This window comes from Morone saxatilis, unplaced genomic scaffold (assembly GCF_004916995.1).
Source record: "Morone saxatilis isolate NCDOM2014 unplaced genomic scaffold, NCSU_SB_2.0 Contig9, whole genome shotgun sequence".
NCBI lineage: Eukaryota > Metazoa > Chordata > Actinopteri > Moronidae > Morone > Morone saxatilis.
The window spans coordinates 16,593,520-16,617,473 of NW_023340268.1; the positions used below are offsets into that span (position 1 = coordinate 16,593,520).

The 23,954-nt window shown below is 43.1% G+C and overlaps 2 protein-coding genes across 2 annotated transcripts in view; one reads left to right on the plus strand and one right to left on the minus strand.

The window, feature by feature from the left end:
- Positions 1–800: 800 nt before the first annotated feature.
- On the plus strand, positions 801–14,228 carry dlgap3 (discs, large (Drosophila) homolog-associated protein 3). The gene is made up of 11 exons (XM_035681466.1): positions 801–1,862; positions 6,247–6,458; positions 7,359–7,461; positions 7,556–7,772; positions 9,234–9,772; positions 10,240–10,334; positions 11,294–11,513; positions 12,433–12,724; positions 12,824–12,915; positions 13,094–13,240; positions 13,914–14,228. Exons 1-11 carry the CDS (start codon positions 801–803, stop codon positions 14,226–14,228), a joined length of 3,294 nt encoding a protein of 1,097 aa, XP_035537359.1.
- Positions 14,229–22,000: 7,772 nt separating this feature from the next.
- Positions 22,001–23,954, minus strand: part of LOC118342821 (tissue alpha-L-fucosidase-like) — a 3,506-nt gene continuing 1,552 nt past the window's right edge. The window contains exons 4-8 of the mRNA XM_035681484.1: positions 23,864–23,954; positions 23,543–23,743; positions 23,113–23,303; positions 22,719–22,818; positions 22,001–22,597 (exon numbers count right to left, since the gene is read on the minus strand). The exon at positions 23,864–23,954 is cut by the window's right edge and continues 14 nt beyond it. Coding sequence (XP_035537377.1) covers positions 22,463–22,597; positions 22,719–22,818; positions 23,113–23,303; positions 23,543–23,743; positions 23,864–23,954 — 718 coding nt within the window. The 3' untranslated portion in view covers positions 22,001–22,462. The remainder of the gene's footprint in view (positions 22,598–22,718; positions 22,819–23,112; positions 23,304–23,542; positions 23,744–23,863) is intronic.

The window sequence follows — 23,954 nt, forward strand, 5'->3', positions numbered from 1 at the left end:
CAGGAGAGAGGAGTGAGATGTGCTAAATGGGAGAGCGAGGCGGAAACTGAAGAGACACCTTGAGAGAGAAAGAAAGGCTAATATTCTTGATTTATCAGCCAGGCAGAGATGAATGCGAAGAAGAAAGCTGACTGTGGCCGCTTATTGCGTCCCGCGGTATGAATGCTCACTATTGCACTGTTTGTCTTTGGTTGTGTAAAAAATGAAGTGCAAAATCAATAAAAATGTTAATCAGCATAAGAAAAAAACTTTGTTTTTCACTTTCAATTTAGCAGGCCACTAGATAGAAGATAGAAAACAACCTGGACATTAATCTGCAAAGTCTATTTCTTTTTGTGGTGATTCATTTGTAAATTATACCACTGTACCTCCCACCTTTGTGTCTCTCACAGAGCAATAAAATGATGAAGTTATTTATACTGTATTCACTTTAAATCATATTTTTATCACTGTTTTTGCGTGTCATAGAGCTTAGTACGTTCAGCAGCTATTGAGGTAACAGGAGAGTGATTGGCAGTGACACAGTACTCATCATCTCACGGTTATTCTGTGTAATGAGACAGAAAAATATTTATGATTGCAAGACTGAACACCAGATTCAATTATTTGATAATATCAATATTGTTATTCATAAATACAATGTGTTGACTGCTGTCTCACGAGATACAAGACCTAAATGGTTACTCTTTCTGCCTCCAGGTGAGACCGGTGCAGCCCTGTCACGCCCACAGCGCCCCCTTTCGGCCCGGACGGCCCACCATGCCCCGGCGCCTATGAAAGGGTACCATGTCAGCCGTAGCATGTCCCAGCATTCCTCCGGTGGTGGCGGAGGAGGCCCCTGCCACTGTGCGCCTGAGGACTGTGACGGCCCGGGCAGAGAGTACTACCAGGGTCACAGCGATGGCCACTATTACCCTCCAGGAGGTCCAGCTGATGCCCTGGCACTGGAGAGACACCATTCCCACTCCCACTCCCACTCCCATAGCCACTCTGGAGGGGGAACCTTCCCCCGCTCTCACCCCAGCCAGCACCCACCTCTCCAGTCGTTTGACTCTTGCGAGGAGTGCCTGTCCTCTGGCCACGGAGGGAAGATGCATCGCATTCCCCCGAACCTGATAGACCAGTTTGAAAAGCAGGTGCCCTTTCATCCTGATGGCTTCCACACACTGCAGTACCAGCGCACCACAAGTGGGGGTGCTGAACAGCGCAGCGAGAGCCCCTCACGTATCCGCCATCTGGTCAACTCTGTGCAGCGCCTCTTTGCCAAGTCCCATTCCCTCGAGGCACCTTCCAAACGGGAGTACAACGGCACGAGAGGCGGGGACTACCGTAGCGAGAGAGGAGGAGGCCACAGGAGTGGAGGGGAGGATGGAGGAGGCCACTACTCAGGCCACCAGCCTCGCTCTACCAGGAGGAGCAAGTCTCGAGAGCGTAGCAAGAGTGGAGACTCAAGACATGAGTCGGGCAGACGCCACCGCAGCAGGACAGCAGGCTGGTGGAGCTCTGACGACAACCTGGACAGCGACAGCAGCTTCATGGTCAGCGGGGGCAGACGGGGGTATCCCAGTGGACACGAGAGCCTGGACGCAGCCATTCAGGAGCTCACCATGAAGAGGCCCAAGGAGCGTGGTGGTGGGCCGGCGCCTGGGGAGTGCATGGCCTGTACCACCATGGCTCTGACTGGGAATGAAGGAGGGGGACACCACGGGCACCACGGCCACTCCCTGAAAAGGAGCACCTGGTCAGCCATGACAGTTAGTCAGGCCAGGGAGGTGTACCCTTCCACCAGGGGAGGGGGCTACGACAAAGCCCTTGTTCCCGTGGAGAGTAAGCTGAAGGAGAGGACCTTCCACTACCTGCAGGTGTGTACATGCCTCCATGTCAACTAATGTCTATGTGTGTGTTTGTGTACAGATGGAATATAGTATATGGGATATGACCTGCAATATTGCAAGGTTCCAACATATGAAGAGTTCTCACAAAGAAAAAGGCCCTGGGTAAGAGTCTCATGCAGACCCTTACCTCCAGTTTTGCATCAAACATTTCATGACTTCTTCTCTAACTTAACTAACTCAGTCAAACCTGAGTGTTACTCTTTCCAGTACAGTGCTCCTTATAACTTCAGCTCATCCCTGGTAGTTGTCTAATTTTGACTTTTTCTTCTGTTTCAGAATGAATCTATTTGATTGTTATCTGTCCAGCCATGATTACGGCGCTAACACAACACGCTAGCAGCTTATGCAGCACAACTTACTGGTGCAGATTTGCCTAAATGTAAAGACATATAGGCTATAAATGAGGATTGTGTATGAAATTAAATTGTGCATGATGGAAACCATAGTGCATACAATAGTGATACAATACAGCAATCGATATCAATACAGTTTTTTGCCATGGCATAGTGTGTGCCGTCAATCATATATCCCTGGGGCACTGACACTCTTTTCTCTGTTTATTCTATACATTTTCTGTGTGTTAAAACCCTTTTTTTTACAAGTGTCAAAAAACACGACGTGACACACGAAAACTTAACAGCCCAGGGTTTAAAGGGTTAAACGTCCACCTGAGAAACCCCATGGACTGTCTTGGTATTTTGCTGTGACTCTGAAAACAATTGCTGTCACCCAAGCATTCCCCAGTTCCATTCGCCCCTCTCTCTCTCTCTCCCCCTCTTTCCGTACCAGACACACGCAATTTCCCCTTTCTGCCTTCTTTCATCTTGTACGTTTACATGAATTCCCTGAAATGAAAAGCTAATGGCTGTGACACTGTACCTACAAAGTCAGCTGAAAGAGCATACACACATAAACACACAAACACACACAAACCTCCAGCTGTGCTGAGGTAGAGCCGCCATGCGGGCTGTGTTTCTACGGAAACAGCAGGTAGCCACAGGAGTCCCTGGTGTTTTTCCAACTCTCATCCTTTAGACACAGCTGAGGTCTGCTGATAGAAGAGACTGAGAGAGCAGGGTTGTGTGTGTTAGTGTTTTCAAAGGACAAACCCCACACAATTTGCCTCTGTGCCTTAGCCTACCGTCACATTCACACCTTAGGACACGAAATGAACTTCCCCGCTGCAGCTTTTCTCATATCTCCAGGCGTCACTTGCAGTTTTGTGAGAAGGGGGGAGAGACAGCGTGTAGAGTGAATTTTGTGCTGAGCTTAGATGTGCTGAAGTCAGCCAGATTGATCCATGGCTTCAGAGCAGACAGCTTCCTGGAGCTGCAGATATAGAGCTGTTCACTCCATCAGTAGACCTCAGGACAAACGGCAGCGCAGGTGCCATATTAAAGCAGCACTTCCAAACCTCTGCCTTGTTCTCTGGAAGCAAAACTGAGTGCGGACAGAGTGTGTTGAGGCTAGATATCATATATTGAACTGCGGCCATAAATATTTTTATATTAACATGTCTATCTACTTGTATATTAATGGGATTTGTTACAAACCTGACTCGTGGATTACTCATGGGGAATTATAACCCAGGTCTGCATTTCTTCTCAACTCAACAGAGCTTTATAGCCTCTTTTAGCTCATTGTTATTATGGCCCGCAACTTGCCATGTAAAAAACCCAAAAGAATAAGGACATAAGAGATCAGAAGGGAAATCTCCTCATATACAGCAGTATCACCAAGTTTTTTGTGATCATAAAGTTATATATATAATAGTCTAAAAGTCACAAAATCATTTTTGTGGCACAGAGAAGACATTGTGGTCCTTCTGAACAGAAACATAAAGACTGCCTCGCAAATACAGCACACCAATCCATTCAAAAATGCCACAACTTTTAGTCAGAAAGAGACAAGTCGCACTCCCAAGCTACCAACTGGCAGTAGAATTAACATGTATATAGAAGCTTATACTGACATGTCCACACTGGTCATCACTCAAGTTTTTTTGCAGAGAAGCAAGAAGTGCTCCACGTGAAAATTACAGGAACAAAAAAAAGAGTGAATCTTCACAAGTCTGAATTATTGTGGTCAGAGGCAAAGGGACATGTGCAAGGTTTTCTCCCATGGTGTCAACGCCAATCACAATGTGCGGCATCAGAACGCGGCGCTCTCCATTCCCCAGGCCTCTCCTTTCCCCTCGGCCTGTGTCTGATAGATAAGGAATGATAAAAACGAGAATATGGAGCGAGAGTGAAATGAAGTCAGAAACAGCGAGGGAGAGAGAGACAAAGATCGAGGGGGAAAAGAGCAAGGTAGAGGGATGCAGAGATGGCAACGCAAGCTCAGGGATAGAGGAGAGATAAAGGAGGTGATGGTAGCCAAGGGGCAAAGCGAGAGGAGGAGAGAAAGAGCAGGATGAGAAAATGAGAGAGATAGTAGAAGGCCAGGGGGATTGGGAGATTAGGCTGAATCATCTTTTAAGTGATGACCTTAAAAACACACACTCAACTGGATGCCAAACCCCGGGGCCTTGACTGTGTGTGTGTGTCTGTGTGTGAATGTGTGTAGGTGTTTCATTGGGTCACATGCTTGTGTGAGGCTACACACCTCACAGCATTTGCAAAAAACTGAAAGATCGAGGGGTCTTTCACCACAAGCAGCTGCTGTTAGATGGTGCAAAGATTTCATAATACTGGAAAAGAAGTGGAATCAAATGGGAAGGACACATAAACACATATTTACATATCCAGCTGAGTTCCGTGTACAAGGTTGATAGGTATCCTCATCTGCTCTGATGTTAATTAAAGCTGCACTTGATAATATTTTTTATCAACAATGGATCAGATGACTATGTATAATGTCAAATTTACAAAAAGAAATAGTGACAAACCCACAGTTCCTGTCAGTTTTTATGCTCTTTAACCTCATTGTTTTGGTTTACTGGCCTACAAACCCTGGTCACATTTCCACAGCTAGCAACTAGCTGGCTAAACCAAAAACACAACTCCAAAATGTGGTAACTTTTGCTCTTTAATATATCAGATGTGTTTGCAGTTGTCCTGCTACCCCCAAATGGCCAAAAAAATGCAGCTTTAAAGACAGAAAGTGTGATGTGTTGTATTGCCCACTTCATAGCTGCCTGGCTCTTTTTTTCAAAAGTCAGGTCCCCAGAAATCATGTAATATTTGGGGGAATATTGTGGAATTTAAGAGGTGTATATCAGACAGTGAAAATCAGGGTATTTAATCAAATCTGAAAGTGAATCATGGGATATTACAAAACATTACAAATAAGTTACCATATGTGAATATGCCAGACATTATTATTCACAACAGCTAAAACAGCGCAGAGAGGGGAAACATTTTAAAGTGTTATGAAGGCATTCTGACTGAGTTATGAAAAGGCATTGATTTTACATGACGGCCACAGTGGGAACCTGTCAATGTAATTTTTGTGTTTCATTCCACAGCTCCTTATCAGTTCTTAATGTGTCGTCTTCCTCCTTAGTTTCTTGTCTTCCTGACTGTGTGGGAGTTTCTCATTTTGTTTTCTCATCACTCTCATTCGTCTGCGCATCTGTCTTTTCTGCTTTCTGCCCTTCACTGTTCTTTGTTGTGTCCTCGGTACATCCGTCTGTCTCTCTGTCTGCCACCTTACCTGTCTGTCTGCCTACATTTCGCCTGTCTGTCCACCATGCTTGTCTACCTGCCTTTTTGTGTATTGGTTTATTTGCTCTCTGTCTGTCGGCTTCTAGCTTACGCTGTTTTTCCTTCTCCGTGTCAGTGTTTTTCCAGCTGTCAGAGTTTCTCTCTTTCTGTAAGTCCTTTTGTCCCTTTCTCTCTTTTGCTAACGTCACTTCCCACGTATGCATACATGTGCGTGTGTGTGCTCTCATCGTGTGCATGCTTGAGCGATTTGTGCGGGTGTGTTGGCTTTACACTGGGTGAATGTGTGCCACGACTGTGTGTCTGATTCATCGCTGTCCATCTGTTCGAGGTGTGAAATATTTTTCACTGGTGAAATATATTTCTGTTTTGAGAAGTCTTTTGACTTTTATAACAGATATTGGGAAGAAGCTGCCAAGAGTGCAGTGAAAACATCTTCAATATCTCAACACTAATTTATTCACATTGTGATCAATTGCTTTTCCCTTAACAGTTGGTGTAGCAGAAGAATGCATACTTACTTTTAACCCATTTCTAGAAAATCTTACTAAAACCGAGTTAGACCATGTGTATACTCTACATGGTTCTGCACTTGTACTCACTATGTGTTGCAGTTGCAGATGAATCCTACTCAGTCATTTGTATATTTACCAATGACGAATATTTATGCAAATGTGATTGTGTCTCAGGTCCCGTCAGAAGACTGGGGAGGTGGATATGGCGGCGGTGCAGCCGATAGCGGAGGGGAGATCCCATGCCGTCGCATGCGGAGCGGCAGCTACATCAAGGCCATGGGTGACGATGACAGTGCTGACTCAGACACCAGCCCCAAAGCCTCACCGAAGTCCACCCTGATCGCCCAGAGGGATGCCTTTAGGCGATCTATCAGCATGGATCAAAGGTCAAATGTTGAATGACCCTTTTTTAAATCAGCTGGCCTTTGTTATATTGCTAGCAAGGAGGAGAAATTAGCTGTAGTGAGATTACAAAATCACCCATTTAATGTTTCTGTAGGAATGTTTTTGGTGCTAAGGCCCTGGATTTAAACGAGAGGTAGACGACCCCTAGTAGAATAACCCTGAAGACATCATCAGGGTCATTTTCTCAGACTTTATAAAGCTCACAGAGGATATTATATAACTGTTATCACAGGATAAGTGAAAATGAGTAACACCTGTGGAGTGCCCTTTTAAGATATTCCTATCATTCGGAGATGACAACTGTAAACCACAGTATCTTCAGCAGAGGTTTTTGTCACTATATGATACAGTATGGGGATACAGTAAGAGATAATATTACATTATTGTCCAACACTAGTACAAACATGAACAAATCCAACCTTTTAATAAATAATATCAGCACGGTTAAATTACCATAATGAGAAAATTAAATGGAAAAGTATTATTCATGTCTCCTTGGGAACTTGTTTGTCATTGGACTCGGACTTTTCAGATTTAACTGCACCGCCGCATAACCAACATGAAAAACACATTTACTCAAATGTTCAGAGTGATTTTAAAAATCGTTTCCCATTGGACATGGGGATGCAGCATTACATCATACAAATGGCTCCAGCTGGCACTGTCATAGAACCTCACTCTTTTATTTGATAGTTTTGTTTAACCAAATGGTGTACTGTGTGTTGCTGAATGTTACAAACATGTTTTTGAAAAAAAATAGCAGAGCTGAAAATTTTACTGAATACAATATATTATCAAATAAGTAAGAAAAAACTATCTGTGCCATCATAGTTGTTGCAGTTATCGGTAAAGCTGATTATGCGTGTTATTGTCTCATTCAGGTACTCATGTAAGCAGTGTACAGACTCCTACCCCAATAGCCGAACTACACCCAAAACCCACACCCGCTCTCGTAGTTACACCCGCTCTCTGACCAGCTCACAGGTAACAAATAATGTTTAATTGTGTGAATTGTGTATTTGCCTAGATGTCTTCACTGCAGCAATGTGTCTGTCTCCCTCTCCCTCTCGTCCTTCAGCTGGGAGACACGTTGAACCGCCAATTTGAGGCGGTGTGTGAGACCATGTTCGGAGAGGTGGAGTCTCAAGCCGTCGAGGCCCTAGATCTTCCAGGTGTGTTCCGCACTCGCAGCCACAGCTACGTCCGCGCCATCCAGGCCGGCTGCTCCCAGGACGATGACTGCCTCTCCGTCTTCTCCATGTCGGGTCCCCAGGGTAGCATCAAGGGTGGGGCCGGTGAGTGCGTGTGATTTGGTGTACCAACAAGTCTGTGTGAGAGTTAGAAAGATATGTGGTTGTCTATTATGTGGTGGCAACCTGGTGGGAGACACAGTAGGTAAGCCAGTGGGAGAAGGAATTTTATGACAGCTTGTGTGTGCTTACCTTGACAAAAGCAAGTCTCACACACACACACACATCCACAAACCCCACATCCTCACTTATTGCACAGCTGCATGCAATAAGTGCATCCATTTTTAATTTAGAACCTTTTTTTCTTCTCTAGTTCTTCAATCTCTATGATCTCACTCTTTTCACCCTAGCCTTCTGCTCCTCCACTGCACTTTCTTTGTGCTTGTGTATACTGTATGTGTGCATGCTATAAGCATAGACTTGTGTTACATTATTGTGTATGCTCTTTGTTCTCTGTCTTCTCTGTCTCTCATCTCTCCCATCACCCTCCCCTGTGTGACCGCAGGTTTCTCAGGCTCAGTAATAGGTACAGGAACGGTCATGATTATGATGATAGCTTAGTGTCTCCAGCTGCTGCTTCTTGTCTGTCTATCTATAGTATGTCTCGTACTGGTGTAGTCCCACTCTTTTGCCTTCATACTGTGTGTCTTCTTTATTTGAAACATGTCTATTTTGTGTGTCTGTCTGTGTGTGTGTGTCTGGGGGGGGTGCTTATATGTGTTTGTACAGTAGACTGCAGAGCCACTCTAGTGCCTTATGGCTTATAGGACTCAAATTTCTAAGCTTAAACCAGCAAATCCTCCCCTGATACTTATTAAAGCTTCTGTGGAGTGTCATGTACATCAACTGCAAACACACACACACACACTGAACAAACTCAAAGACACATACATCCCTATACATGCATGCTCCCATACTGGAGCCTATGGAGCTTCATGGTTAGGATCTTTGTAAACTATGACAGGCAGGCTGGTGATGAAGATGCTTGGAAAGATTGAAGTCTGATCCTTTATTCACTGAAAATAAACTGTGTGTGTATGCGTTTATGTTTGAACAAAGCTGTGAGGGAGGAGGAAGAGACTGTGCTTCTCATTTTAATATTTCTCTCACGAAATTGCTTTATCTTCTAAAGAAGCAGACTTAAGTTAGCTAAAGGGAAGAGGTTTTCTCTTGTCACTTCTCTCATGTATTTTTCACCTGCCTCTCACTGAAATTCAAACCAAGAGCTTATTTTAGGTGAAAAAAGTAGCATTTATAAAACTTTCTGTCACATCTTGCATTGGTATTATATTTTAATGATTTTGTTGTTTTCTCTCTTTATCTCTATATTATTGGTTCACACACTTTCCTCTTTTCACTCTTTGCCTTTCCTTTCACCTTCTCCTTCTAGTCTGTCCCTTTTGTAAGTATCCACCTCCCCTGCTCCCTGCTGATATAGTACCCATTCTGCTTTTAACAGCCCACTATGCCTCTGTCTTCCTTTCTCCCACTCTTCTCACACTTCAGTCTTTCCTTATCGTAAAGGTGCTCCTCCCCCACTCCCACCTCGCATGTCCAAATCTTCACTCTCGGTGCGAGCCCAGAGCAGCACTGAGTCCACCCAGGATGCCTACTTCCAGAACAGCGGACAGTTGGCCTCAAGCTCGGGCCCCGGGCGCCCCAAGCAGCACAGCAACTCCGTGGACCTGGGTAGCTCTGACGGCCCCTCGGGTCGCTCCTCCAGAGGTGGTTACTACACTGCCACAGGCCCTGGACGTTCCCGGCAGCACAGTAACTCGGCAGAAAGCCTAGATGGAGCAAGGGGTTCGCGGGAGCTGGTGCCATACGGAGGGGGTCCGGGAGTTGGGGTGAGGGCCAAACACAGCAGCTCAGCTGACAGTCTGCTGGAGGGGCCACCGAGACCAGCCAGGGAGAGGGACAGCAGGGTTGGGGGCAGCCTGGGGAAGTCAGTATCCCTGCCTCAGAACAGCATAGTGCTGAGTAAAGCTGGGGGGCAGGACGAAGGACGTGTTGGGAGAAAGTGGAGGCCATCCATAGCTGTTCAGGTGAGAAAGGATCCTCAATCCTTTTTTTAAATTAATCATTCAGTCTACAAAATGTCAAAAAATGTGTGAAAAATGTCACACGTCACACGTTTGGTTGGTGTGACCACAAGAGTCCATAGTCCAAAAGTATTAAATTTATAGACAAAAGCAGCAAATGGATAATTATTTATATTATAATCAAATTTGATATTTTTTCTGTTGATCAACTTAAAGATCAACTGACTAATCAGCACTAATCAAAACACAGTCCCAATTACACCAGGTACGTGTCATTTGTACATTTTGGGTAATACAGTAATTGGCTTTCTTGTAGAGCATTAGGTGAGAAGATTTACCCCACTCTCACATAGAGAGCCCCAAAATGGATAAGCATCCTTTAATTCCTTTATTTCAGCTCTGTATGACATCTTAAGGGTGTGTTTCACAGCAAATCTGACTGTGGTGCTTTTTGGCTTCTTCTGTTTCAGGTGGACAGCTCGGAGACTCTGTCAGATTCAGACGCAGAGGGCAAGGCTCTGACAGAGGTCCACTCTATAGGAGTCCAAGTAGAAGATGACAAAAGGTAATAGAAATACAACTCAAAATCAAGGGAAAAGCATTGTCTCTAAAAATATAATTTCAAATTGAAGTGTGTTTATTTTCCCTGACGTTTAACTTGCTTTAATTATGGACACAAACTTCCAAACTAAGATTTGTGTTTGTTTATTTGCTAATTTATCTTTGCCCCAAAATATGTGGCTTCATCAAGAGCTTTTGGTGTTTGCACAGTAATTTATGTGAATAATTTCAATATATAATTGAAAAAAGCCTTCATCTCCTGGGCGCCCAACAGTGCAGCCACCTATGGTTGATTTCTAGGCTAGATCCCATTATTTCATTTAACATTTCATCAGACATCACAGCTTGAACTCAGTAACACTTTGTTCCAAGAATGTCGTGTTTTTCAACTGTAACCATGACTACTGCAAATCATACACTCGCCTTGACTTTCACACGTGATGCAGCCCGTCTTCTAATTATATCCAGCACCCCTTATGGGTCAGAATCACATGCATGCGAGCAGTCACAACATCACATACTCCCGAACTCTGAGCAGTGTGTAATCATGCACCTGTTAACAATGTCCCCCACCTCCTGCAATCATCAAGGGTGACAGTGTGACGTCGGGGGGAGAAAGCAGGAGTGCGAGAACGGAAATCTGAGTCACACCTCGCACCTCATCAGACAGCAAAGAAGGATGAGGGGAGGTGGGGTACAAACTTGTAATAGAGTAAACACTCATCACCCATGACAGTCCATTGACATGACATTTGCACACACTGGTGCGTCATATGCCAGAGAATCTAGCAGGGCTTATCATACCCGTGTGAGTAGTAGTGACTGCAGTGACAGCATGACTATCCCTGCTCCGGTATAAATATGCAATTATTAGAAGAAAAATATGATTTGCGAAAGGCTTTTGCATGTGATACTCCGTGTGACTGGATGGCTCTGGGCCTGCTATGGCTCCCTGTGTTGCAGGCGAGCTCGTTTCAAGCGGTCCAATAGCGTGACAGCAAGCGTGCAGGCCGACCTGGACCCCGAGGGCTTCCCGGCACTCAGCATTGCTGTGCCAACACAGGACAAGAGTCTCCAGTTCGGCTGCTCCTTCCAACGGCACTCATCAGAGCCGGAGTCCGCCAGCCAGTACACAGAGTGCCACCGCACAGTCCACACACAGGGACAATGGGCCTACAGAGAGGTGGGTCTGCAGTGATACACAAAACTTGTCCTTGATTAAAGATGGTTTTCTTGTTCAGTGAAACCTGTGAAAGGTGCAATTTCCAAAGATAGGATAAGATTAGAAGATCCCAGCATTTCAGAACCTGCATTGTTAATGTTCATGTTTGCTAACTAGCAGTCTTTTTCCTTTGTTACATTGGCAGACTGCAGATCAGTGGAACAGCATGAACCTTGGGCAAAAATGTGTATGGCATCGATCACATGCTTATGTGTCCACATGTGCATTCTCATGCACATGCACGAGATACAAACAGAGGAGCTTAAGACTATTACTCCATTGTGCTGCTACTGGTCAAAAACTCCACCGGGTACCTTTAAAAGAATAGTTAGACATTTCGCTTAGATCTTCCTGAGAGACGAGGAGATCAATACCACTTCTCTCTCATCTTCTCTCCTCTTCCTCTCCTTGTGTTCTTGGCAAGAAAGCTAATTTCCCAAAATGTCAAACTATTCCTTTAAACGCGGCCCAAAAACACGGTGTGTTTCTCAAAGTAAAGCTTAATCTAGATGGGTTTAGGTGAGAAGAAAAGAAGATGATGACGAGAAAAAAAAGAAACAAATATCAGAGATCGGGAAAGTGGGAAACAGAAAGTAGGATGAAAAATGTCTAGAATAAATTTCAAAGAATTTAGGATCAACAGACTTTTTAAAATAATTTAGTCATAATCAATATTAAATATTTAGTGACTGGCCGAATAATACTGTGTGTTATTCGGCCATATTATATATCAGTGTTGATATGTTGATGTAGGTATTGGAAAGAGTCCAGCCTTATGAAATTAATTGCCACTAGACTAATACATGAGGATTGAGGGTGAGGTGTGTTAATGATGGTCCAAATACCATGTGTCCAGCAGTTTTTTCTCATGTTCTCCCAGGACTTTATCCAGAGTGGCTATACCACTGAACCCTGCCCGGCAGACCCACGGCCCCACCAGCACCCACACCTGCCTCCACGTTCCCACTCCCCTCTGCCCATTACTGAGAGAGCCTGGGCCGGTACGCCGTCCCTAGAGGGCCCCCGCAGCCTGCCCGACTCAGGTCGAGCCTCTCCCTGCATGAGAGACGGAGAGTTCTTCTTACGCCTCCTGCAGACGGAGGTGGAGAGGATGGAGGGCTGGTGCCAGAACATGGAGAGAGAGGCTGAGGAGAACGAACTGCCAGAGGAGAGTGAGTTTGGGACAAAAGGATCGAAAGGATCAGAGATAAAGATAAACAATGAATAATTCTTGGATTTCTAAAACTACTTATGTGCTGTTTCCTCCCTAGTTCTTGAGCTGATTCGAAATGCAGTTGGCAGTGCCCAGATGCTCATGTCTCAGAAAGTTCAGCAGTTCTTCCGCCTCTGCCAACAAAGTGTGGTGAGTATGTGTGATTGCATGCAAAATCATGACAGCTCACATTACATATGGTGCATCGTTTTGTCGCTAAAAGCAAAATTAGCTTGGCTGCAAAAACACTTTATGTACGTCTTTCTCTTTTTCTCAAATCCTTGTATATTTGTCACCCGTCTCGTATCCCGTCTCCCTGACCACCCAGGACCCATCAGCATACCCCCAGCCCACCTCTCAGGACCTGGCAGGCTTTTGGGACCTGCTCCAGCTCAACATAGAGGACGTCAGGGTCAAGTTTCAGGACCTCCAGAGGCTGAAGGACTCTAATTGGAGGCTCCCACCTGAAAAGAAGGTGAGAGGCCCAGGGGTCCAAACAGCCCTGGTTTCCCTACAGCACTCCCCCAGAGCTAAGATGGCAGTGTGCAGAAGAGTAGCGCAGATGGTCGTGCCCTCCCAGTCTTTGCAGGCTGTGAGAATACAGAACAGCAAGAGGAACTGAGCTGAGCTGCTCACGAGACGGTGGAGTCTTAAACTGCTAGAAATCTTAATGCGTATCAGCATTTTTGCATTTTGTCAGACAGAAGAAAGTACTTGTCTGTTACACTGTTGTCTATAAAGGTTAGGCTACTCACTGACCAACTACATTATTCTTGATAACAAACTAACAATTGTTTCTCTTTTCTTCTTTTTCTTTTTACATGATCTTTGCCTTTTTTTCCCCATTTCATTTCCTTTTACGTCACCCGATGCCAATGCATGCTGAGATAATTTATTTTTTTTGTCGATTTTGGTTATTTGTCTGTCATAATGTCTCGGGCCATGATTCTTCCTCACTTGAATTTGACCCTTTTTGTCTTTGGTTTTGCTCTTTGTTTTGTCATTTTCTTTGTTTCTCCCATTCTTTTCACTTTGTTGCATGGGACCCCTTTCGTACAACCATAAAAAAAACATTTTTTCACCACCCAACACGGTAAATCCACTGTCCGTTTTCATCTTATATCGACGTCTCACCATTGCCGGGCTAGGAGGATAAGAAGCTTCCTCCTCCCTTACCAAAGAAGCCAGCAGGCGGGGTGAGTGGCAGCCTCCGTGCTGATAGTGGCGGGGATGGGGGCGCCGGAGGTGGAGGAGGTGGGTCGGGGGGCCTGGTGGTGCCTCGCCTGGGTGGACATACCCTACCCATCAGGGAGAAGTCCCTGGACCTCGGGGACCGTCAGAGGACAGAAGCGAGGAGGAGGCTGCTGCAGACCAAGCGTGCTGCCTCTTTCAGGCAGAACTCGGCCACAGAGAGCGCCGACAGCATCGAGATCTACATCCCCGAAGCCCAGACTCGACTCTGAACACAAGACGGAGGTGTCTCCCACCCACCTCCTCACTTTACCCTCATCCCCGCGAAGCCGACCCCCGCACAAATCTCAGTCTTTCTCTGAGCCCAGTTTCGGCTCTACCCTCCCTTCAGTTTTTCCATCACTTACCATAACTGCAAATTCACTTCTTTTGCTCATTAAACAAGCAATGACAGCCATTTTAGTGTCTTTAAATTTGGACATTTTACTGAAACAGAGGCCTAGACCTGAAATGGTAGCTAGCAGATATGAGTTATAGACTTTTTTTAAGAATTCTCTGGATTTCTTTTTGGCTGTCAGCAAACAAGAAACAGTCCATTTTTATAACAGTAGTCAGCGGAGGTTCACGCAGTAGTAGCATGCCTGTGCGTGTTCACCTAGCACTTCTCCATCACTGAAAATAAAGGGCTTAACAGGCACAAAACCTCTGTGTGAGGAGATGACATAATCTCTCGGAGGAGATGGATCCCCTGTTGCCATCTCCTGATTACCATTTTCAACAAAATCAACTAAGATATATCCACACTATTCATTGATGCCAACAGTATGGAGGAGTGAACATGGATTCATTTCTCACCATCAGTTTAAATGCCCTTAAAGTCAGATGGCTGGCGATCCCCAAAGAACATTCTCCAAGCATAGTCAGTCAACTACAGCTGGCTCCTTTCACCCAGGTGCCATCTGTCCACCCAGGCACCCAGTCAAAGAATATGTAACAATTTTCTGCCTCTTTCTTTCATTCCTCACGTCCCGCGTATCCATCGACTACCCAACTAGCATTCAGCAGTAAAGCTGTTTGAAGGTGCAAGTGCTATTTGTACATAGTGTGCACACATGTTTGCCAAAAGGAGCTTTTGCAGTGTAGCATCACAGCCTTGACAGCTAAAGAGCATCACAGACAAAAAAAAACAGAGCCGTTTGCTTTTTATGTAGTCTCTCTGAAGTTTGAAGTGTTCAGGGGTGGGGTTGCTGGGAATTTTTGGGGGGAATATATTTTGGTGGCTTTTCAGGACTTTACTGAGAAGGCCCCCATTTCACTGTGAGGCTATAGCACCACCAAGTGTTCAAGTGAGAACCCGAACCATCAACAGTGGTCTGCAGAGAGTTCTTTCCACCACGGTCAGGAATTAACAAATGCCCTGATGAAATAGCCATGAAAGTAAATCAGTTTCTTTATTTTTTTCAGTTCTTTCCCTTGACACACCGTGTGTTTTCTCCTCTCTTGAATATTCAGAATGGACTTTCCCATGATTTGTTTGCATAATTGAGAAGATAAAGCGGTGGATCACAAAGTAAAACGGGGAAGAGCTGTCTTCTGCAGAATCCACCTCTCAATTTCACACACCGCTGATGAAAGAGGGAATGATTTCTCTGATCGAAAAGAAAACAAAAGGAGTCATGTTCAATGTAGCTCCATCTGAACCCCTTCCAAAGAGCCATTAAAGAGAGGAAACCATCAGCTGTGAAATGATAGAAAAGAAGCAACTTGATAGTGTTTGGTAATGATGCTGAGATTAAGCAACACTTGTCATGAATGGGATTATAGTGTATGTTCGTTTCCCTTTGTGTTCCTTTCCCTTCTTCTTTATTTACTTCTTGAAGTCATACTATCTGATGTTTCCACTGAACTAAGTGTAGCATGATTTTAAAAGCTTTTAAGGGGTCTCATTTACGAATTTATGTCAGAGCAGATATTTCTAATTGAAGTATTTTGTTTGGATGGTGCGTATAGGCTTGTATGCGTGTGTGTAGTTTGAATATGAAGGGCTGAGTGTCATAAGGGACGTGTGAAGAAGCCCAATGAATACTAACAAGTCCAAATTTTAAACACAAGAAACACATAATATAAGAATCTTTTTAGCATGACCTGTTTTTTTTTTCTTTTCTATTTGGATGGAATGTGTTGGCAAATGGGATATTTTAATGGGAGATGTATATTTTATAATATAATCTACATTTCTAGATTAGTAGAGACTATTGAGTACAGTATATGTACACAAAAAGCATATATCAAATGTGAAATACTACAGTATTATTATGATAGATTATAGCATTGTGTGATACTACAGCTGTGTGGCATATCCAGATTCAGTACATGTGAAAAAGAATTTCAAATGATTATTATCTTCAGTTTGTGAGTGCTGGGTCAGGTTCACAGGGTATATAACTGGCAAGAGTTAATGCCAAGTATGATCCTCCTTAGGCCTACTGTATATCTGTCTGTGGTTCTAACAACATATACTGCTGTATCCCCTCCCTGTATTTCCTCTTTAGAACCAACTACATGTGCCTAACCAGCTATATGTGGAGGTTTCCTTTGAACACAGTTTACAGTATATATATGTATAGAAAGATATGTAAATAGAAAAGTATAAAATCTGCAGAGAATATTGTTGAAGAAAATGTTTTTATTGTACTGACATGCCATCCTTTGTCTCCCTCACTCTCACGTGCAATACACACATAAGACTGGCAGATTTTGTTGATGTTAATACTGCATGTTTTATGTCAACCTCCTTTGAAAATATATAGCAGAATCTCATTTTTGACTGATAAAAAGAAGGCTAATTTTGTAGCTTATTAACCTTTTTTGTGATTGAAGAAAAATTGACAAGATTTTACAGTGCAGTTATTTCAATGAGTCACTTCTTTGTACTAAGAGTATATCCTTGGAGGACAATGATACTGGCAACCTCGAAACAGCAATCAGTGTTTTGATTTGGATCTCAACAGATCAATTGAACAACCTCCATGTTCCAAAGCTGCCCTGGTGATGAAAAGAAAAAAGGGCTGAGAATCAGACATCATGTTAAATTCATCTGCAGCAGTGTGGGTTGCAGATCAGCCTTTTTATCCCCTCATCCTTCTCCTCTGTTTCCCTCAAACTTGACAACATCTCAGTGGTGTTTGACTCAGCCCTCATCAAACAAAGCACAAAGACCTGCTTTTATACTGTTACTCCACTGTGAAGGCCTCTTGACTCCACCCTCACAATCTTCAAACCCACTCGCGGAGGGGTGGCAAGGTCCTTCCATTACGAGTCGGCCTTGAGGGACACCAGGAATCAAAGAGTCTTTGTGGGATATTTAACCACCGTAGCAACTACTACTACTACTTCAATTATCGCCGACTTTCTTCTCTATACTTTTGATCACACGTTGAGGTGTTAGCCAGCCACCTTGCCTTGAAACAGGTCCATTGCAAACACACTTTTGGTGGTATTATTTCCATACTTTTTGTTGCTTATTTCACCCATCCATCTGTCCAGTATACTCACAGTATGAATACACACCTGGGTGTATAGTTGTACAAACATGATCCGAGCACTCACCACCACACCAGACGGACTACTATACGAACCCTTTCACCTCTTTCTAGAAGTGCAAAAACCCCTCGTGAACAGCCAGACGGACAAGTCAACTCCGAGTACCTCAGTTTCTAGCAGCAGTGTCTCCAACCCCGACCCAGGCCTCTGTCCTCAGGGGATTCTCTTAACACCACACAACCGACGGACCCTGAAAAATACAGGACCACATCAGTCCCGCTGGAATGTTGTCCATATTCTCTGAATGAAAGGGGGAAATCCTTTGAGCCCAGATTCTCTAGTAGCCATTTTCTGAGACTGGAGAGCAACAGTGAAAGGAGTGGTGGTTGAGGCAAGAGCTCAATTGTAGCCAACGTGTGTGTGCTGTATACTGTAAATCTGCAGGAGGGATGCTGTAGCAGCAGATTTGAGTTTTAGTTATGCAGACATTTGTAAGAAGCAGAGCTGCTCTGGAGAAAAAAGCTAAATCACAGATTGAGTTAAACCTCAGTGGGAGAAGCCAAGGAAGTAGTTTTCCTAGTTAGAGCTTCGAGCTGTGGCTTTTTCTCCTTGCAATATTTCAAACAGTCAAAAACCGAAGAAAATAGCTGTTTTCTGGTCACGGTCACCCCATGCTTCCGCAGTTGAATGCTTTTAACTAACTAGCAACAGTATGAATTGCTGGGATAGCATGAGCAGTAACTTAATATAGCTCTGATGGAGCGTTAAGAGAGCAGGAAGTGAGTAAGGCTGATTACATGCATGCATCATTTCCTGTGAATCAATTGCAATTTCAATGCACTGGAGGACACTGAAAACTGCTATCTCGAAAAGGGAATTACAGAATGTAAACCCATGAATAGGTATTGCTGTAAAAATTGCAACCATAAACAGTATCAGAAACCGGCACTGGTTTCAAGAAAACTTTAAGGATGATGTTTTTAACACTATACTAAATTTCCTTAAAACGTATCTTTCGGTTCTCCCTTCAGAGGTTTTATTTCCATCCGCCTCCAGAGCAGCTCAAACTCTATTAGATGTTTAACTGAAACTCCAATGTGCCTTTAGCACTGAGGTGTAATTGTGTTTGTGTGTGTGTTTGAGAGAGAGAGAGAGTGTGTGTGCGTGTATTTACTCTGTAATGTTTAACAGTACACACACAGGTAACCATGTGGGTCAGAGACAATTGAGCAATTACTGTGTAATTAACAAAAAAATAACACCCTGCCACCATCACGTTTACAAATATGTAAATACCTGTTGCCAATGGACATTGCTTTTCTCAATATTACATATATTGTTATTACAATATGATTATTATTAGTATGATTATTGTCATTAAAAGGATTCATTATTGTCATCACTCTCATTATTATAAATGGTGTTGTCAACTATAGCTATGGGTAAACATTGTTCTGTATTCAAGGGCGAGTCTTGTGTACAATAACAAAAAAATAGTTTAATCTATGATGACAAGTCTTAAATCGCTGCTACTAAGGAGATGGAGTAGAAGAAAAGCAAACTGACAATAACTCTGGGAAGACATTTTTCTCTGGGATCAATGATGGACACTCCAATGAAGAGTGAGAGATCACCAAAAGAGGAAAGTAAGCGTTGAACAGATTGATTGAATGGAAGATCCAAACATAAGACCTTTCTTTCTCCATGTGCATTTATTCCACTCTGAAGTCTTGGTTCTGTCGGAGGAGGAAAACAACATGGACATCAAACTGATACAGACTCTACTCTCTCTGTATTCTACTCCATAATGTAGCAACAACTAAATAGCCCCTCGTTCTCTACTGTCTCCTCCTCTTTCATCTCTCTCGTATTTCTCACTGAACACTATAATTTTAATCAGACGGGTTTGATACAGCGAGCTTTTCTGTCTTTAAGCTCAGCTTTATTCTTGAGTTCTCTTGTTTTATACGTTTGATTCAGTGCCAAGACAGCATATTGTACATACAAACATTAAATGCTTTTGTTTTTTTTTCTCCTATAAAAACAATTGACTGGAGCATATAGCAATAGCAATGCCATAAGATATGAACTTTGTTTCATAGTGCCACCAGTGGATACACAAGATGCATGAGAACACCACAGTGACCGGAAAATGCAGTCTGAATATGTGCTGGACAGCAGAGGTGGGCATTGCACAGTGAAGTGTAAATCATGATCCTGTTTTATTGTGTTGTGGTTCTCATTTTGTACATACAAATTTATTTATTGATCTTGTATGTTTTATGGATCTAGATGTGTCAAAGGAGCACGTCTGATAGCGCTGAAGCCCAGAGAGATGGCACACTGTGACGTGGTTTACCCCAACACAGAATGTAACACTGTCAACGTTGTCAAAACATTTTCTAATGGCTAATATTATTACTATTAATATGATTATTATAAAGCTATTTTAGCGAGTTAAATGAGGGGTGCTGTGTCTCCTTTGTCTTTCTTTTGTGTTGATTTTCTGACTCTGAAAAAGAAAATCTTAAGTCAGTTAATTCTGGTTTTAAATCTTAAGTATTGCTCTATTAGTATATTAAATATTCCAGGTTAATTTATTCATCATACTACAGGGTTGTTCAATGAAATGCAAGCTGTAGTGCCTGTATTCTACGCACAAAGTGTAAATGAAAATACATGAGCATTTAAATAACAATCCAAACAATATTTATGAATCGAGGTGAACTATCAGAAACTCATTCTGCTTCATCCTGACTGTATGGGTGTGGTTTTATCAGCCTGGCAATATAAGCAACTAAGCCCACAGTTGTCATCAGTTTTTTAATCATTGCTAAACTCTGATTGGTCCACAAAAAATGTGACCTTTTTCCTCAGCCTAACCCATTTCAAACCAGTGGGGAAAGAATTTTAAAGCACTTTAAAGAAAAAGTTTGATATTTTGGGAAATATGCTTATTTGCTTTCTGGTGAGGACTTAGATGAGAAAACTGATATTGTACAGCCAAACCCCAAAGGGTAAAACGACAAATTCACCATTTTATGGGCATTTAAATGCCAAACAATTTCTTGGTTTTGAGCAGTTCCCAGGCAACCAGGGGAGACAAGTTACTGTGTAATAACACAGTACATAACCCCTGTAAAATGGTACTTATACACTTATACACAACAAGACATAATATGTTAAAACATGAGCTTTAAAGATACAGGTAACCAAGCTAACTAGCTGTTTCTCCATTTCCAGTCTTTATGCTAAGCTAAGCTAACTGGTTCATATTTAGACATAAGAGTGGGCTAAAAAGGACCCTATTGCTAATTGTTAATTATTGCTAACTGTGGTAGTAGAGTAACTTCTTTGAATATTATTTTCTGCCTTACCATGTTAGTCTGCAACTGATTATACAATCATTTACTGAATGCAGCACTAAATGACAGTAGATGGATTTTTTTTGTAGTGCAGACACCTACCATCTGTGAAGCATCCATCAAAAATGCAAAGCAAAGGACAAAGAGAAGGATTTCAAAAGAGAATTTCTGTTTTCTTTCCCTGTTTTGTCTCTCTCTCTCTGCCTGTAGGAATTTGCAATGCAAATACCAAGCAGGTTAAAACTGAGGAAGGAGAACAATTTAGCACTGGAAGTATGAGTCAAATGCACAATCCCTGTGGGCATCCAGTTCCCAGTCAGGTCTAAACTCGGACTGACACATTGAGAGGATATTTTTGTCCATTTGCACAATAGCTGTGGTAAAGAACTGCACTCACAAACTACTGAATATGAAGTGTGTCCACCTGAGATTTAAGAAGAGAAGAAGTAGCCTAGGGGTATGAGAAACTGAGTTATTCACTTGTACTTGAATGTAAAGCCACTTGAGGCTTGAACATCTTATCTTAGATTACAGAAATCTGGATATGATCTGAGGTTTTAGATTCCGTCAGATTTGAACCCATGGCTGCTGCAACAAAGACTCAGCCTTGGTTCTACCAGGTGAGCCACCAGAGCGCTTTAAAGGTCCAGTGTGTAACATTTAGGAGGATCTATTTGTAGAAATGGAATATAATATTTATATGCATGTTTTCATCTTTGTTTTATTACCTTGAAATAAGAATCATTATGTTTTGGGGCCTCTTTTGCAGAGTCTGCTATGTTAATCCATGCTTCTTCAGTAGCCCAGAACCAACCAGCCAAACACTGGGTCTAGATAGTCTTTCAGGTTTTTCAGACGTTTCATGGCCACCATAGTTTCTCCTATACACTTTGAAGGCAGTTTTGAAGTTGCAGATTTCCATCAACGTCAGTGCTTGATTCCACTAAATCCTACACACGTGCTTTAAGTTATTCCAGTGTTTCAAAACACCTACAGGCCAAGTACACTTCGGGAAAAATGTAAGACAGTGGACCATGAACAACAGTATTTTAATATATGTAGTTTACCTGAAGCTCTTCTCAGAGCTTCTTCATTATAATATTCATATATATAATAAACTGTACAAACACAGCCACTCATCAGTAATATCAAATCATCTTTTATTCAAACATTTTAAAAGCATACAGTAAAAAAAATTACAAAGTGCTGTATGTAAAATGTTCAAACAAACCACTCGGAAGAAAATAAATTGGTTCTGAAACAGCAATTAGACAGTTGAGAAGATGCCAGGAAAGCTTTACAAGCTGAACAGCAGATTCCACTTTTCATTCATAATGATTCAATGATTACAATGAGCACAGTTAACAGGCAGTGACACATTAAACCTTTAGTCCTCAGTGCGACAAAGGAATCATTAAAGAGGAGTGTTCCATTACTTCAATTTGGCAGAAATACATAATTCATCATTGATTAATAACTACATAAGCGCTGTCCCTTCAACCATAGTGCATACACTTTCCCCTCATCCTACAAACATGAAACCCTGAGATGAACAATTCTAAATATTAAACCTTATTGAGGTTTTGGGGGTTTAAGGCTCACTGGACGCCGTCCAGTTTGAGTGTCCAGGCTTGACCGGGGGAACAGGGCAGTTCAGGCAGAAGGACGGTAAGGCCAGCATTGGGTTGGACTGGGGACCAGGGCAAGGGCTTCGGATTTCCCAACAAAGTCACCTTGACAATGGACAAAAATAAATGATTTAGTTTCTTACATTTAATGTATGAGGAATCTCCTATAATCCCCTCTGTGGTTGTAAAATGTCATATTGTGGACAGTGAGTAGTGGTCCCTTTACCTTAGTGGCTCCAGATGTTTTAGGTCCCAGTAGTTGCAATGTGAGCTTGGGGGGTTTGGTTGTCATGATCGCATAGACGGATGCTCCTTTAGATGTGTACCTAGAGAAATGGAGACGATAACTTGCATCAGTGATCTTAGTTTCAAGGCGTCCTGTAGCTGAGGGGTGAAGAGGCACACCCGCAACGTCCCAGTTCACTTCCAGCCAGGGGCCTTGGTCGCATGTTATTTCTTGGATTTCTGTCTGTGTCTCTACTATCACTATATAACACGTGAACGCATCAGGAGGTCAACTTTACAGCTTTTACATAGATTTCTGGAAATGGTGCTTTCTATCATAAATGACAGCATCTACAAGTTCAGACTGCTTCTCGTGGTTCAGCTTTGCCTCTTACCAGACTGGTACAGTGGTGTTCTCGTTCTGGATCCTCCAGGGTTTAGAGGCGTAGATGGCCTCCCCGTTAATCCCTAGCCAGTCTCCGACACCCCTGAGCCTCTCCTCGAACACTGCAGGGATCATCCCATCAGGTGTGGGACCCACATTCAAAAGGTAGTTACCTCCCAGAGCCACAGTGCGAGCCAGATCCTGGAAGAGAGGCAGGAGGAGGACAACACACACATCACAAGTTGACTTAATATTTGATCGGTACTGTCTTGACCATGACGACAACATCAAAGCACAAGTGTGTCCATGACAGCTGCATACAAGAACAGAAATGACATGTATTCCATATGTACGAAGGCTATATACAAAAGCGGAAACAGCCTAGCTAGCATTAGAGACTTGGTAATGAATCATGAAATTATACCACCACATATCCTCACCTTTATGATAGTGGGTAAGTCCATCAGTTCACTCATCTTCATGTTTCGACGGTAACCCCAGGAAAACGTGTCCACAGATGTGCACTTCTCCCACTTGTGCTTGGGCAGCTGGCCTGGAGTGTATTTGTCTTCACAGTTATAGTAGCCACCATGTTTACAGGCACAGCCAGCTCCCCATCTGTCATTGGTCACAATGGTATCCTAAGGAAAGGAAGGTACGTGCATGCCATCATGCAGAAACAATTAATAGCTGAATGTCTTGCTTTAAATAAAACACAAACAAACACACACACAGTCTGTCTCTGTTACAAAAACACTCACTTTGACTGGGCTGTCATTGTAGAGCCAGGCCAGGAATTGGGTGGAGTTCCAGTAGGTGTCAGGTGCTTCCCAGTCCCCATCAGACCAGATC